Consider the following 15,071-nt stretch of genomic DNA (forward strand, 5'->3'; position numbering starts at 1 on the left):
TTTTTTTCAATCTGAAAATGTTTTCTCTCCCCAAAAAACGCCCAGGTGAAATCTCGGGTGTTGGAGGAAAGCACAGTGCCTGAAGATGCTGAGAAGCCTGGAAATGATGTGGAGGAGAAATCTCTGAGTGGAGAAGAGGAAAAACTTGCAGCAGGTACCTGCTGGTGGCTTTTTGCTTTGGGTTTGGAGGGTTCTGCTGTGCTGTCTTCATCCTCTCCTGCTGGGGACACCTCATCCTTCAGTTTTTATTTTGGGTTGAGTTTTATCCTAACCCCGAGGAAGGGTGTGCAGGGTGTGCAGTGCCTCTCTGGGAATGTTTCCCACGGAATAAATGCATTGCAGGCTGCTCAGAGATGGGGTTTTGTACAGAACCAGCTGGAATTCTGCTCGGCTTTCCCTGCACTTGTCTCCTTTCCCTCCCTGCAGATCTGGTGGACGCAGGCGGCGGCGGCGGCGAGCAGCCCCCCGTGGATCTGCTGGGGCAGGTGCAGGCCCTGGCAGCCCAGCTGAGCTCCCAGGATCTCCGTGGCTACTCTGGCAGGCAGCTCCTGGAGATGCAGGAGAAGCTGCTGGCCATGGCCTCGAGCATCACCAGGAGCCTGCAGGCCCAGGGCCCCGAGTAGCTGCCCCTGCTCAGGGAGGAGGAGCCTGCTCCAGCACTGCCCCACTGGCCTTCCTTGCTGCTCCCTCACTGCTTCAGGCTGCTTCTTGGGCTACAGGATATGTTCTTAACATCTTCATGGATTTATTATCTTCTCTTTTTTTCCTTTTTTTTTTCCTTTCTTTTCCCTTTTTTTTTTTCCTTTTTTTTTTCCTTTTTTTTTCCTTTTTTTTTTTCCTTTTTTTTTTTCCTTTTTTTTTCCTTTTTTTTTTCCTTTTTTTTTTCCTTTTTTTTCCTTTTTTTTCCTTTTTTTTCCTTTTTTTCCTTTTTTTTCCTTTTTTTCCTTTTTTTCCTTTTTTTTCCTTTTTTTCCTTTTTTTTTCCTTTTTTTTCCTTTTTTTTCCTTTTTTTTCCTTTTTTTTCCTTTTTTTTCCTTTTTTTTCCTTTTTTTTCCTTTTTTTTCCTTTTTTTTCCTTTTTTTTCCTTTTTTTTCCTTTTTTTTCCTTTTTTTCCCCTTTTTTCCCCTTTTTTTTCCTTTTTTTTTTCCTTTTTTTTCCTTTTTTTTTCCCTTTTTTTTTCCCTTTTTTTTTCGTTTTTTCCTCCCCTTTTTTTTTTCCTTTTTCCCTTTTTTTTGCCTTTTTTTTTTTTTTTTTTTGCCTTTATTTCCTGCTGGTTCCTCCCCCTCCCAGAGCTGTGGGGCTGTTTCCTCCCTGGCAGAGCTGTTCCTGTGGGATTGCTATGCATCTTTCTTTCGGGCCGTGAAAGAAAAACCTGACAAGGCTGTGCAATAGCAGAGACTGTGAAAAACCAAACCAACAGAGTAATTAAATTATTTTTTTCCAAACCCAAAGTGTTCTTACTGCTGCAGACTCTGGCTGAGAGGGGGCTGAGAGCTGCAGCTGCCGCTCTGCCCCCTCCTGCCCCAGCTGCCTCCTCTGGAGCTCTGGCAGCGCCTGTGAGGTGAGCTGGGCTTAATTCCTTCCAGCAGGAGCCTGGCATTTGTACTGGATCTATTTTTCCATGTATTTTTGTACGACTCAAGCTCAGAGGAAATGTGCTTGCATGGGAGAGAGACTCCCAGGCTGTGCCCCTGGCCTTTGCTGGCAGCAGCTCTCCTGCTGGGAAGACTTTTCCGTGAGGAAATGATGGATTGGACAAGAGCTCTTTGTATATTGTGTACAGACTCACAGCAGATGTTGGGTAATAATTTATGGAGTTTTAATTGCATGGACTGCATTGCTGCTGCTTGGAGACCTTCAGCCAGAACTCCCAGGTTTTCCCTCTGGGATTCTGATCTGTATATATTGTACTGTAGCTATCCAGATGGGTGTTTATTGAAAGGAACTGCTGCAGGTGGTTTTCCAACTTTTACATGGGCAAATAAAAGAGCTGATAGTTCCCAGACTTGGTTGTGGCCTCGTGCTTTGGTGGCTTCTGGGCTTTTTCTGTCTCCAGCTTCCCCTCAGGTTTGGATTCCCGAGGCTGGGAGGGACCTTGGAATGTCACCGGTGCAGGTCCTCGAGGACAGGGTGGGATCTGGGCTGCAAAACTCTCAGTGTTTTTTGCCCTGTTTGTGTCTCATGGAGAAAAGGGACAGGACAAACAGCCCGGAGCTACAAGGGGAAGAAGCTCTGTGGCTCTTCTTGGTTGGTTTGGTTCCAGATCTGCCTCCTTAGGGAGAGTTCAGCTTTCCAGGTAAGGATGTTCCTGACCCATGGGAAGGGTTTTGATCCCAACTCCCAGTGCTGGACCTGCCTTGGGAAGGTTGGGACATTTCCCTTCCAGGCTGCCCCTGCTGGGAATTCCCTCTGGACTCTGAATTCCTCAGGGGTGATGCTACAACCCCTGCTGTTAACTTGGATTTAATCTATGGGAGATAGAAAATCCAGAGGTTTTTATTCCCTTCTTTCCTGTGGAGTGGCTGCTGCCAAGTGCTGCAGTAGATGAAGCAAAAATTGATGTTCAGGTGTGGAATGACCCCAGCTCTGGGTCCTTTCCCTCCTCAGTAGTTTGTGGGGTGAATTCCCTTTCCCAGCACCACAGCACCCATCCATCCATACTGCAGAACCTCAGCTTTATTCATCACTAATTTACAAGAAATCACAACTTTTGCCCCCAGAACAGTTGCAGGAGAACACATTCATGAGAGCTCAGCAAGCAGGAGAGGGGTGCTTGATTTTTCCCTCCCCAAATAAATCGGGTTGAAATCCAAAGCTTAAATGGAAAACCAAGTGAAGAGATTGAAACATTTTAGAACAGCCCAGTAAAATTCTCTTTGTGGCAGAATGAATCATATAATGTGTGTGTTGGAATTGTGGAGATGTTGTGTAGTGTCTTAGTGTGTGATGAAACGTTTGAAATCCCAGACAGCAGCTGGGACTGTTTGGCACTGGGAGAAAGGCAGGAAGTGCTTAGAGGCACTTTAGGAAACGTTGTGTGAAATACTCCAGGTGTGTTTTGCTCTGCAGTTGTTTCTGGTGTGGCTGAGAGGGGCAGGAGGGCTCGGGGCAGGTGTCCCAGCCCCGGGGCTCACACGGCCTCCACGTAGTTGGCGGGCAGCATGCCGGTCTTGCCGGTTCTCTGCACGGTGCCGTACATCCAGCCCTCGTCGATGGCCTGCACGTTGACAATGGTGTCCCCGTCCTTGAAGGACACCTCGTCTGCGTCCGCCGCCGTGTAGTCGTACATGGCCCGGAACGTCTTCTGCAGGGACAGGAGGGACAGGGTCAGAGCCTTACAGGGGACACAAGGGACATGGCCACACCCTGACATTGCTCAGAACTTCTGCAGGGACAGGAGGGACAGGGTCAGAGCCTTACAGGGGACACAAGGGACATGGCCACACCCTGACAGAGATCAGAACTTCTGCAGGGACAGGAGCGACATGGCCAGAGCCTGACATGGCTCAGAACCTCTTCTGAAGGGACACAAGGGACATGGTCAGACCCTGACATTGCTCAGAACTTCTGCAGGGACAGGAGGGACAGGGTCAGAGCCTTACAGGGGACACAAGGGACATGGCCACACCCTGACATCACTCAGAACTTCTGCAGGGACAGGAGGGACGGGGTCAGAGCCTTACAGGGCACACAAGGGACATGGTCACACCCTGACATGGGACAGAAGGGATGTGGCCACACCCTGACATGGCCTAGAATGTCTTCTGCAGGAACACAGGGGACCCAAAGGGACAGAAGGGACATGGTGACACCCCGACATGGCACAGAAGGGATGTGGTCACACGGTCACACCCTGACATGGCCTGGGACATCTTCTGCAGGGACACAAGGGACAGAAGGGACATGGTCACACTCTGGCTTGGCCCAGACCCTCTTCAGAAAGGACACAAGGGACAGAAGGGACATGGTCACACCTTGACATGGGACAAAAGGGGCACAGGCAAGCCCTGACATAGCCTGGAATGTTTTCTGCAGGGACGGAAGGGACACGGTCAGAGCTTTACAGGGGACATGATGTCTTCAGGGACGCAAAGGGACGTGGTCAAACCCTGAGAAGGCCTGGGATGTCTTGTGCAGGGACAGAAGGGACATGGTCAAACCCCAGGGGTTGGGATTGGTGTCATGGCAGGGTCTGGCTGCTCCTTCAAACCTGGCTGTGGATTCTCCTCCCTCCCTGAGCCCCTTGGGTGCCTGAGTGCCACAGCCCCGGGGGCTGCTGGTGGCACTGAGCCTGAGCAGTGTCCCCACAGTGGCCTTGGGCACCACCAGCTCCAAGTGTCACTTTCAAGTTGTTGCCTCCCAGCAGTTTTGGGGGCGATGCCATTCCCACTGTCCTTGACTCCAGAGGCAATCCCTGAAGGAGCACTTCCTCCCACCCCTCACTTTTCAAGGGCTGAGGAGGAAGAAGAGCCCATTCCAGGTTTCCAAATGCCCATTCCAGGTTTCCAAATGCCCATTCCAGGTTTCCAAATTTCCAGGTGCTCATTCCAACTTTCCAGGCCCAGGGGAGGCTCTGTCCCCCTTAAGTCCCTGTCACACCTGGTTTCATACAGACCCTCAGCCCCATAGACTGGAATGCCACCAACTCGGTCTTGGATTAACACTATTAATAGTGTTAATTAATTATGAATCAGTGGCTGTGACCCCTCCGGGTGCCCCAGGGTTACTCACCCCAGCAGTGGAGGGGTGGGAAGGCACTGAGGACACCGTGGTTTGCTGGGTGGCCACTGAGGATGAGCGTTGCTGTGGCAGCTCAATGGTCTTGACCTGCTTGTAGCCCACTGCAGAGAGAGGGTGGGGTTATTATGGGATGGACAAAGATCATTGTGTGGGGCTTTTGTTATGGGATTGTGATGGAGGTAGTTGGGATAAAAATCATTGTGTGGGGATTATTATGGGATTGTGATGGAGGTAGTTGGGATAGAGATCATTGTGTGGGGATTATGGGATTGTGGTGGAACTGGTTGGATAAAGATCATTGTGCGAGAGTTGTTTATTATGGGATTGTGATGGAGCTGCTCTGGAGAAGGATCATTGTGTGGGGTTATTATGGGATTGTGATGGAGATGGTTGAGATAGAAATCATTGTGTGGGATTATTATGGGATTGTGATAGAGCAGACCTGGATAGAGATCATTGTGTGGGGATTATGGGATTGTGGTGGAGCTGGCTGGGATGAAGATCAGGGATGTGTCACAGGGGTGGGTTAAGGTCAGTTTAAAACACATTTACGGCTGTTGCTTGTGTGCGACTCAGCATTTTGGAGCCGTGTTTTTCCCTGGCTGCCACGAGCAGTGGGGAGCCCGTGTGTCCCCCCGGGGTGGCTGTACCTGTGGCCGTGGTGGTGAAGAAGCCCCTGTTGCTGTAGTAGGACAGGCGCTGGTCGGTGCCCTCCGAGGGCTCGGATTTCTCGTCGGCCGCGCCGCTGATGCTCAGGGCGCTGGCGGAGCGCGAGTGCTCGCGGCTGCGGCGCTGCGCCTGGACTGGGGGCACAGCGGGGACTGTCACCCCTGGGGCTCACAGCCACCACCCTGGGGCTCCTGGAGCCACCACCCCTGGGGCTCCTGGAGCCACCACCCTGGGGCTCACAGCCACCAAACCCAGGGCTCAGAGTCACCACCCCTGGGGCACTTGGAGTCACCAGTCCCAGGGCTCTCAGAGTTACCAACCCTAGAGCTGAGACCTCATAGAACCCAGCCCTGCTAAGCTCAACTTTTCCACAATCCCAGTGTACCATAGTGGGATTTCCCAATGCTTTTTTAAGCATTCCATGCTGAAGTCCTGCTCTTCAATATTCACAGTATTTTATCTTTTCTCCAGCCTCTTTTCCCTTAGTTTTCATAGCTTAAAAAAATTGTTATTCTAATTATCCTGTGATTTTCTTCCTGACACAGCACAGGGCTATCCCCACGATTTTCTACCATCCAGGTATTTTTCCTTTCAGACAGGAAGTAAAAAAAAGGTCACTGAGAACAGCCTGCACAGTAATTCCAAAAGGAAGCACAGGTTGTACCATGGCACCTGTGGATCATATAAACAATCCTCCTCCTGCCTCTGCTGGATCCTTTTACAAAAGGAAAATTAATAATGTATTTTTTGGCCATTAGTTACACTGGTGAGGAGCAGCTACAGCCAATTTCTCCTCTGTCCCCTGTGTCCCTTGGGGTCTCAGCTCTGTTTGGCACCCAGACCCCACCCTTGCAGGAGTTCAATCCCATTTTGCCCCTGCAGCCCCTGGGACACACCTGAGATCATGTGCAGGCTCCGGGACTGGATGTTGTCCTCGGCGGGGTCGTAGTCGAAGACGGAGCCGGGGTTGGTTCTCCACACCCGGAGCCCTGCAGGAAAAAGGGACATTTCCTGAGGAGAGGCTGAGCAGCACAGCCTGGAGGACAGCAGGACAGGGGGTGAGTCCTCCTCACACTGGGAGTGGCCAAGGCCAGGCTGGATGGGGCTTGGAGCACCCTGGGATAGTGGAAGGTGTCCTGCTCATGGCAGGGTGGGACTGGATGGGTTTTAATGTCCCTGCACCCCAAAACAATATGGAATTCTTTGAAAAATCACCCTTCTTTTATAATTTAGTGCTTCTCAATTCTATAGCATAAATTTGGCTTTTTTACAATCAATCTACAGCAAAGTATTTCTCTAATAGATAGAGATGGAGTCCAAAATAGAAGAATCACAAATGCAATGTGACATTATCAAGGTGGGGACAGCAGGTCACAGGTCATTTACAGCTGCTGGCAGAGAATATTTCCAAAAAGGACTTGGATGAGAACATGACCAAGTAATGATGATTGGAATTGATGTGGCTGAGCTTAAATGAAACCCCTCCTGTAGCAGATGTGCCCAGGTCTCCTGACCTGTGAGGTTCTCCTGGTCCTGGTCCACGCGCTTCCGCTCCATCTCCACCACCCTCCTCTGGATGCCCCTGTAGCTGATGTCACTGAAGTCCTGCATGTTCTTCTTCACGCGCTCCGTGATGGGGTCGGTCACCACGGGCGTGAAGCTCCCCTTGCTCTTCTCAAAGTCCTCGTGGTACTTCACCTGCAATTCCAAAGGATTGTGATTCCTGCTTCCCTCGGGGGCATTGCCAGCTCCTGAGCTTTGCCCTTCCCAATCCGAATCCCAGACTTGCTTTAGCATCAACGCCTTCAGTACCCAAAGCTGGGAGGACACGTCGTCCTTGCTACCAGGCAGGGTTAGTTTTATACTGAACTCCTTTTCTATTGAACTTTATATTGAACTCCTTTTCTACTGAACCCCCAGGGGAAGGCCGCCTCTGGCAGAGCTCTTACAGTGGAGATGTGTTTCTGGGTCTCCCGCACGCGCCGCATCTCCGGCGTGTCCAGGACGTAGGCGGCTTTTCCTTGGACTTGCTTGCGGAAACTGTCAGAGTAAAGAACCTGCCCGGGGAGGAGAAGCACAGGAGTCACCTCTGGAGTCACCTCTGGAGCACCAGGCTGCCAGAGAAGGGCCAGTCCCAGATTTTTATACAATTTTTTTATAAGTGACTCTTACTGAAGCACCATAATTTTATATGTCACGGGGTACTACGGCCGTAATTTGAAATTTAACTGCTTAAAAACTCCCCAAGAGAACCCAATTCACCACAGAAATACTTGATTGCGCCAGGAAGTTTTGAAGAATCCCACATCCTTCCAAACCTCTCCTGTCTGAGCGAGGGTTTCAGGGTTGAAAAGTCCCTCTCCTGTGTTGCACCCACCGAGCTGATGTTCTCCTGGTTGCGTTTGGCTCTCTCCATCTCCGGGGTCAGCGGGGTCGGAGTTCCCTTGGCCATGTGCTCCTTGTACAGCACCTGCAGGGCACAAACACAGCTCAGGCTGGGAGAATTCCAGCTTTTCCAGGGACTGGGGTTAATGTTCAAGCAAACTCAGCCCTGCAGAGTGGAAAAGATCTCGGGAAACAAAGCAGCTGAAACGTTATTGGCAAAAGGTAAAAAAAAAAATAATTTAAAACATCAAAGGGAAAATAGGCAAAAATAAGGAAAACTGGGGAAATAAGGCTGAATTAGGTGGAGTTTGGCTGAGGATGGTTATTTTTGACACAAGGCGTTTGCGGTGCTCTCAGTACCGAGCTGATTTGTTCTTGGTTCCGCTTGACTCTCTCCATCTCCGGAGTGACCGGGCTGGGAGTGGCCTTCCCTAAACCTTCCCTGTATGCAACCTACAGACCACAGAGGAACTCAGTCACAGGGCAGAACTACACACCACACCGGGGTGTTACTGGGCTTGCACTCAACACCAGCCGTTAGGAGAAAAAAAAAAAAAATAATAATAATAATTAGGGAAAAATCGTATTAACAAGTTAAATGACAAAAAAAAAATCCTTTCAAATTAGGAAAGGGTGGGGGAAAAAGTCAGGAAAAATCGTATTAACAAGTTAAATGACAAAAAGATCCTTTAGAATTCCAGTACTTAAGAGGTGACTTTTGAAAGAAAAGATTAGAGGGTTAAATAAAACCAGGCAGAGTGAGGTTATTCAGAAGAGCTCCTGGCCCTCCTCGGGTGTTAAGCAGGGCGGTGCGAGGTCTGGGCAGGGTTTTCCTGCGGGAATACCGAGCTAATCTGCTCCTGGTTGCGTCTGACTCGCTCCATCTCGGGAGTGACGGGCGTGGGGGTCGCCTGCCCCACGTTCTCTTTGTACAACACCTGCGGGACAAACACGAGCCGGGCTCTTAAACAGCCCCGAAACACCGCGGCTCAACACAAATTATTACTTTGTTACCGGATTTCAAAACCTCAAACGTTTAGTGAGGAACAAGGAGGGGAAAAGTGGGATTTGGGGTGAAGGGCTCTATCCAGGTGGCTCCAGAGGCTCAGGAAGTGCCTCTGGCTCTAAAAAGCTGTGTAAGAAATGCTTTATCTGCTTTATTTAATCTATAGTTGAAGCAATTCCTGATCTGTTTAGGAGGGAGGTGGAAGTTTTGTCGCCACACTGCCCCAGTAATGATGTCAGGAATGGGTGCTTTTCCCTGAAGTCAAATCCACCTGAAAATCCAATGGAAGGTGAAACACTGAACACAGAGAGAAGCCTGAATATCCCTGGAAAACCTGGGCTAGTGAGAGGTAAGGGAATGAATGAGCTCTGTGTCCCTTTCAACCCAAACATTCCCTGATCCCCACCAAGGGATCTGAGCTCCTGAGATGGTCTGGATAGAACCCACAAATTCACAAACCAAGTTGTAAAAAAGGCCTAAAACTCTGGATCACACCGTTAACACCAAAGTAATTTGGGTTTAGAAAGAGCAATTAATGCGCAGGAAAAAAAGAAACTCATCTCTTTTTAAATTAAAACCAGCTCTGAGTGGGAGTTAGGCTGTTACTTGATTAAGTTGAAGCACAGAGGAAAGCAGGAATTTCTGGGAAGGTACCGAGCTAATGATCTCTTGATTGCGTTTGACTCTCTCCATCTCGGGGGTGATGGGGGTCGGGGTCACCTTCCCCACATTTTCCTTGTACAAAACCTACAGGATACAAGGGAGTACCCAAACGTCATTGAAAAGGAAAAGAAAAACAACAAAAAAAGCCCAAAAAGCAGAACAAACAGCTTGGGAGCCGTCCCACCAAGTTAGGGCTGGGGCATGGGGAGGAGTTGGAGCTTTGCCATTAATTAATCTGGGATGCAGGAATGGCGGCAAAGCACAGGGGGAGTAAGAAAGGGTTTAAAAAATTCAATCAGGACAACACCACCCATCCCAAAAAGGGATTTTTTTTTTTTTTCCCTATTAAAACCCTGCCTGGGGCAGCGTTCAAGGGAAGCCGGTGCGGTTTGTGTGTGAGCACGGGGCCTCGGGGCAGAGGCGTTTCAGGGGTTAATAAGCGCAGGTTGCTGAGGCTCCAGCCGGGTTAAACACTCCGCTGCGGTTTTGGGGGACTTTTCCTGCCGCAAGTACCGAGCTAATGATCTCCTGGTTGCGTTTGACTCGCTCCATCTCGGGAGTGACGGGCGTGGGGGTGGCTTTCCCTATGTTCTCCTTGTACAACACCTGCGGGATGAGAGAAGCCGGAGAAAGGCACAGTCAGCCCCAGCTCTCCCCACGCCTTCCTCGGCCCTCGGATTTAGTCCAGAAGTGATTTTAGAGCAGGTCCTGGGCACTGGTTTAGTACTGGAGTAGTTTGGCAGCCTGGCTTGAACGGCTGCTGATAAATGGGGTAAGTACCAAAGAGCACAAAATCCCCCTGGAGGGGCTGAGCACGGCAGAAAACCCAATTAACTGCTAAAAGAAATTAGCAATTAAACCCAATTAAAAGAAATGGCAGCACTGCAGAGAAAAGGAGAGGAGAGGGTTTAGGATTAGAGCAGGACATTAAAATCACTCTTAAAACCAAGATCAACTGGCCCGAGTTAACATTCCAACTGGAGAAAGCCACGAGTGAGGAGCGAGCTCTGCTCTGAGCTGCATTATTCTGGGACAAATCCTTCTCCAAACAGTTAAAAAGGGCTTGGAAAGAGTTAAAAGCTTTCAGCTCTGGGTTTAAAGAGTTAAAGGGGAGTTTTGCTCTTGGCAAAGTACCGAGCTGCAAATCTCCTGGTTGCGTTTGACCCTCTCCATCTCGGGGGTGACAGGAGTGGGGGTCCCTGTCCCCACGCTCTCTTTGTACAACACCTGCACAACAAGAAACCATCCAAAGCCATCAGCACTCATCAAATCCAAATTTTCTTGTGGAATGGGAGCTTTTTAACCCCCACTGCAGCCTCCTGAGAAATCACACCCTCCCTCTTCCATGGTTAAAACAATGCACGAAGAATTTTAGATATAAAAGATATAAAACATATAAAGGGAAGATGGAACAGGGAACAAAATGGTTAAAAACGTTAAGAAGAATGTAAATATTTGTAAATAAATCCGAGCAACGTAAATATTTGTAAATAATTCCATCAGTGAAGAAGTGGGAGGTCAGTAACACAAGTAAGGGAGGATAGATTATGAGGATGTGTTTGTGGAGATGTGCTTGTGGTGTTCATGAGGATGTGTTCGTGAGGATGTGTTTGTGGGGATATGTTTGTGGGGATTGTTTGTGGTGTTTGTGGGGATTATTTATGAGGATGTGTTTGTGGGGATGTGTTTGTGGTGTTTGTGAGGATGTGTTTGTGGGGATGTGTTTGTGGGGATGTATTTGTGGAGTTTGTGAGGATGTGTTTATTAGGATGTGTTTGTGGTGTTTGTGGGGATATTTGTGAGGATGTGTTTGTGGGGATGTGTTTGTGGGGATGTGTTTGTGGTGTTTGTAGGGATGTGTTTGTGAGGATTGTTTATGGTGTGAGGATGTTTGCAGGGATGTGTTTGTGGGGATGTGTTTGTGGGGATGTTTTTGCGGGGATGTGTTTGTGAGGATTGTTTATGGTGTTTGTGGGGATGTTTGTGGGGATGTGTTTGTGGGGATGTTTTTGCAGGGATGTGTTTGTGAGGATTGTTAGTGGTGTTTGTGAGGATGTTTGAGGGATGTGTTTGTGAGTTGATTGAGCAGGAGGAGGAGAGGAACGGTGTGTTTTAAGGGAGGTTAAGGAGCACAGTCAGAGGGAGCACTCCTGCTGCCCACGGTACCGAGCTGAGGTGCTCCTGGTTGCGCCTGACCCGCTCCAGCTCGGGGGTGATCGGGATGGGGGTGCCCGTGCCCAGCTCCTCCCGGTACAGAACCTGCGGGAAAACCGGGACAGAAATCCGGGATGGGAGGGAGGAAAGCCGGAATCCTGCTCCAAACAGCAGCGCTGCTCACGCCTGGACACAAAACCGGGCAGGAAAAGCTGTGAAAGCACCAAACAATCCCGAATAAAGCAGCTCTGGATCCTCTCCCAGCCCAGCACATCCCACCCAGGCACGGTTTAGTTCTCCAGGGTAAAATCAGGAAAATCGGGAGAATTCACTCCACGGAACAAAACTGAACGGGGATTACATAAGGAAAAGAGGGTGGGTTTTTAAGAGTTAAAAAAAAAAAATAAAAGTGTTGGGACTAACTAAGGAAAGGGGGTGAGGCTTTATGAGTTAAAAAAGGAATTGTGGGGAATGAATTAGGAAAACATGGTGGGTTTTTAGAGATAAAAAAAAGAATTGTGGGGATGAAATAAGGAAAGAGGGTTGGTTTTTATGAGTTCAAAAAACCCAGGATGGTTGGGGCTAAATAAAGGAAACAGCGTGGGTTTAAGAGTTAAAAAAAAAAAAAGGATTCTTGAGACTAAATAAGGAAAACAGGGTGGGTTTTTAAGAGTTAAAAAAGAAGGGATTGTTTGGGATAAATAAGGAAAGAGGGTGGGTTTTTAAGAGTTAAAAAAAAAAGATTTTTGAGACTTAATTACGAAAACAGGGTGGATTTTTAGTTAAAAAACCAGGATTGTTGGGGCTAAATAAAGAAAATAGGGTGGATCTTAAGAGTTTAAAAAAGGGGGTTGTTTGGATTAATAAAGGAAATAGGGTGGCTATTTTAGCATTAAAAAAGGGATTTCTGAGACTAATTAAGCCAAAAATTGTGGGTTTTTAAGAGTTAAAAAAATAGGCAATCACACTCCAAAAGGTGGGATTCAATTACTAAAATTATGTAATTAAAAATCAAGGGAATAAGAACAATGTAAGTAATAACGATAAAGGAAACTAATTTCTGAGAGGGACCAGGATATTATTTTTTGGGTAAGTCAATTATAAGGAAACAAAAATATTGTTTTGTTGGTTAAAAAGCCTTTTAAAATCGATTAAAGGGGATTGGTTTTTTTGGCTTTTGGAATTCCAAACTACCGAGCTAATGTGTTCTTGATTGCGTTTGACCCTCTCAATCTCGGGGGTGACAGGGGTGGGGGTTCCTGTCCCCAGCTCCTCCTTGTACAACACCTGTGGGATGAGGGGCAAAAAACAGAATCAAAGCAGCACCAAAACCACCCAGAGCACCAGAGAGGGGCTGCTGACACAGCCTGGGGGGAAAAATCCCTTGGGATAAAAAACTCATTTAAACTCTGCTAGGACTGAGGCTGAAGGAGGGTGGATTTAGATGGTATATTGGGAAAAAATATATATTTATATATAAATAATATTCTGTATTATATATTATAAAAAATTCTATATAATATGTAAAATGCATATTAATCAATAAATATAGGATTTTATATTTTAAACATTTAAAAATATATTTTGTATTACACACATATAATTTCTAGCTCTCTCCTGGTTTCTGTGGCACTTCCCTCAACTTTCCACACATTCCAACACCCCCAGAACACTTCCAATGCATCCCTGCCATATTTGCTAAAGGAAAAGGCACCAAACCCAAAGGCAAATTCACCAAACCCAAAGGGAAAAGGCTCAAACCCAAAGGAAAAGGCACCAAACCCAAAGGCAAAGACACCAAACCCAAGGGAAAAGGCTCAAACCCAAAGGAAAATGCTCAAACCCAAAGGAAAAGGCTCAAACCCAAAGGAAAAGGCACCAAACCCAAAGGCAAAAAGACACCAAACCCAAGGGAAAAGGCTCCAACCCAAAGGAAAAGGCTCAAACCCAAAGGAAAAGGCTCAGTCCCAAGGCAGGAGCAATGCAGGCACCAATCCCAGCTGATTTCCCATCCCACACCCATCACAGCCACAGATTTGGGTCACACAAGGAATAGTTTGGGTTTTATACATGGGAAACCAGGGGAAATCAAAAATAATCAAGGATTGAAGTGATTAATGAAAGGAAAAGCAGATCATAAAAAAATATGCCAGGAAAACGATGGGAAGAAGGGATCCAAACTCATTAGTGATGGATCTAATCAAAATAAAGTGGGGATTACAGAGGGAAAAATGGCAGAACACAAGGACGGGGATGCTCTGGTGTCAATCAATTATTTTGGGGTTAAGATTTTTTTAAATCAATTAAGAGGGATATTTTTTTTGGCTTTTGGAATTCAAATCTACCGAGCTAATGTGTTCTTGATTGCGTTTGACCCTCTCAATCTCGGGGGTGACAGGGGTGGGGGTTCCTGTCCCCAGCTCCTCCTTGTACAACACCTGTGGGATGAGGGGCAAAAAACAGAATCAAAGCAGCACCAAAACCACCCAGAGCACCAGAGAGGGGCTGCTGACACAGCCTGGGGGGAAAAATCCCTTGGGATAAAAAACTCATTTAAACCCTGCTAGGACTGAGGCTGAAGGAGGGTGGATTTAGATGGTATATTGGGAAAAAATATATATTTATATATAAATAATATTCTGTATTATATATTATAAAAAATTCTATATAATATGTAAAATGCATATTAATCAATAAATATAGGATTTTATATTTTAAACATTTAAAAATATATTTTGTATTACACACATATAATTTCTAGCTCTCTCCTGGTTTCTGTGGCACTTCCCTCAACTTTCCACACATTCCAACACCCCCAGAACACTTCCAATGCATCCCTGCCATATTTGCTAAAGGAAAAGGCACCAAACCCAAAGGCAAATTCACCAAACCCAAAGGGAAAAGGCTCAAACCCAAAGGAAAATGCTCAAACCCAAAGGAAAAGGCTCAAACCCAAAGGAAAAGGCACCAAACCCAAAGGCAAAAAGACACCAAACCCAAGGGAAAAGGCTCCAACCCAAAGGAAAAGGCTCAGTCCCAAGGCAGGAGCAATGCAGGCACCAATCCCAGCTGATTTCCCATCCCACACCCATCACAGCCACAGATTTGGGTCACACAAGGAATAGTTTGGGTTTTATACATGGGAAACCAGGGGAAATCAAAAATAATCAAGGATTGAAGTGATTAATGAAAGGAAAAGCAGATCATAAAAAAATATGCCAGGAAAACGATGGGAAGAAGGGATCCAAACTCATTAGTGATGGATCTAATCAAAATAAAGTGGGGATTACAGAGGGAAAAATGGCAGAACACAAGGACGGGGATGCTCTGGTGTCAATCAATTATTTTGGGGTTAAGAATTTTTTTAAATCAATTAAGAGGGATATTTTTTTTGGCTTTTGGAATTCAAATCTACCGAGCTAATGTGTTCTTGATTGCGTTTGACCCTCTCAATC

The 15,071-nt window shown here is 47.2% G+C and overlaps 2 protein-coding genes across 2 annotated transcripts in view; one reads left to right on the plus strand and one right to left on the minus strand.

The window, feature by feature from the left end:
* Positions 1 to 791, plus strand: part of RIF1 (replication timing regulatory factor 1) — a 36,329-nt gene extending 35,538 nt beyond the window's left edge. Inside the window, exons 34-35 of the mRNA XM_066553814.1 lie at positions 46 to 154; positions 427 to 791. Of these exons, the coding sequence (XP_066409911.1) occupies positions 46 to 154; positions 427 to 623 (306 nt within the window). The 3' untranslated portion in view covers positions 624 to 791. The remainder of the gene's footprint in view (positions 1 to 45; positions 155 to 426) is intronic.
* A 1,866-nt stretch (positions 792 to 2,657) lies between these two features.
* NEB (nebulin) overlaps positions 2,658 to 15,071 on the minus strand; it is a 100,867-nt gene continuing 88,453 nt past the window's right edge. The window contains exons 130-138 of the mRNA XM_066553079.1: positions 9,976 to 10,068; positions 9,454 to 9,546; positions 7,786 to 7,878; positions 7,358 to 7,465; positions 6,923 to 7,106; positions 6,305 to 6,397; positions 5,390 to 5,542; positions 4,731 to 4,840; positions 2,658 to 3,303 (exon numbers count right to left, since the gene is read on the minus strand). Coding sequence (XP_066409176.1) covers positions 3,130 to 3,303; positions 4,731 to 4,840; positions 5,390 to 5,542; positions 6,305 to 6,397; positions 6,923 to 7,106; positions 7,358 to 7,465; positions 7,786 to 7,878; positions 9,454 to 9,546; positions 9,976 to 10,068 — 1,101 coding nt within the window. The 3' untranslated portion in view covers positions 2,658 to 3,129. The remainder of the gene's footprint in view (positions 3,304 to 4,730; positions 4,841 to 5,389; positions 5,543 to 6,304; positions 6,398 to 6,922; positions 7,107 to 7,357; positions 7,466 to 7,785; positions 7,879 to 9,453; positions 9,547 to 9,975; positions 10,069 to 15,071) is intronic.

Source organism: Molothrus aeneus, chromosome 7, assembly GCF_037042795.1.
Source record: "Molothrus aeneus isolate 106 chromosome 7, BPBGC_Maene_1.0, whole genome shotgun sequence".
NCBI classification, from domain to species: Eukaryota; Metazoa; Chordata; class Aves; order Passeriformes; family Icteridae; genus Molothrus; species Molothrus aeneus.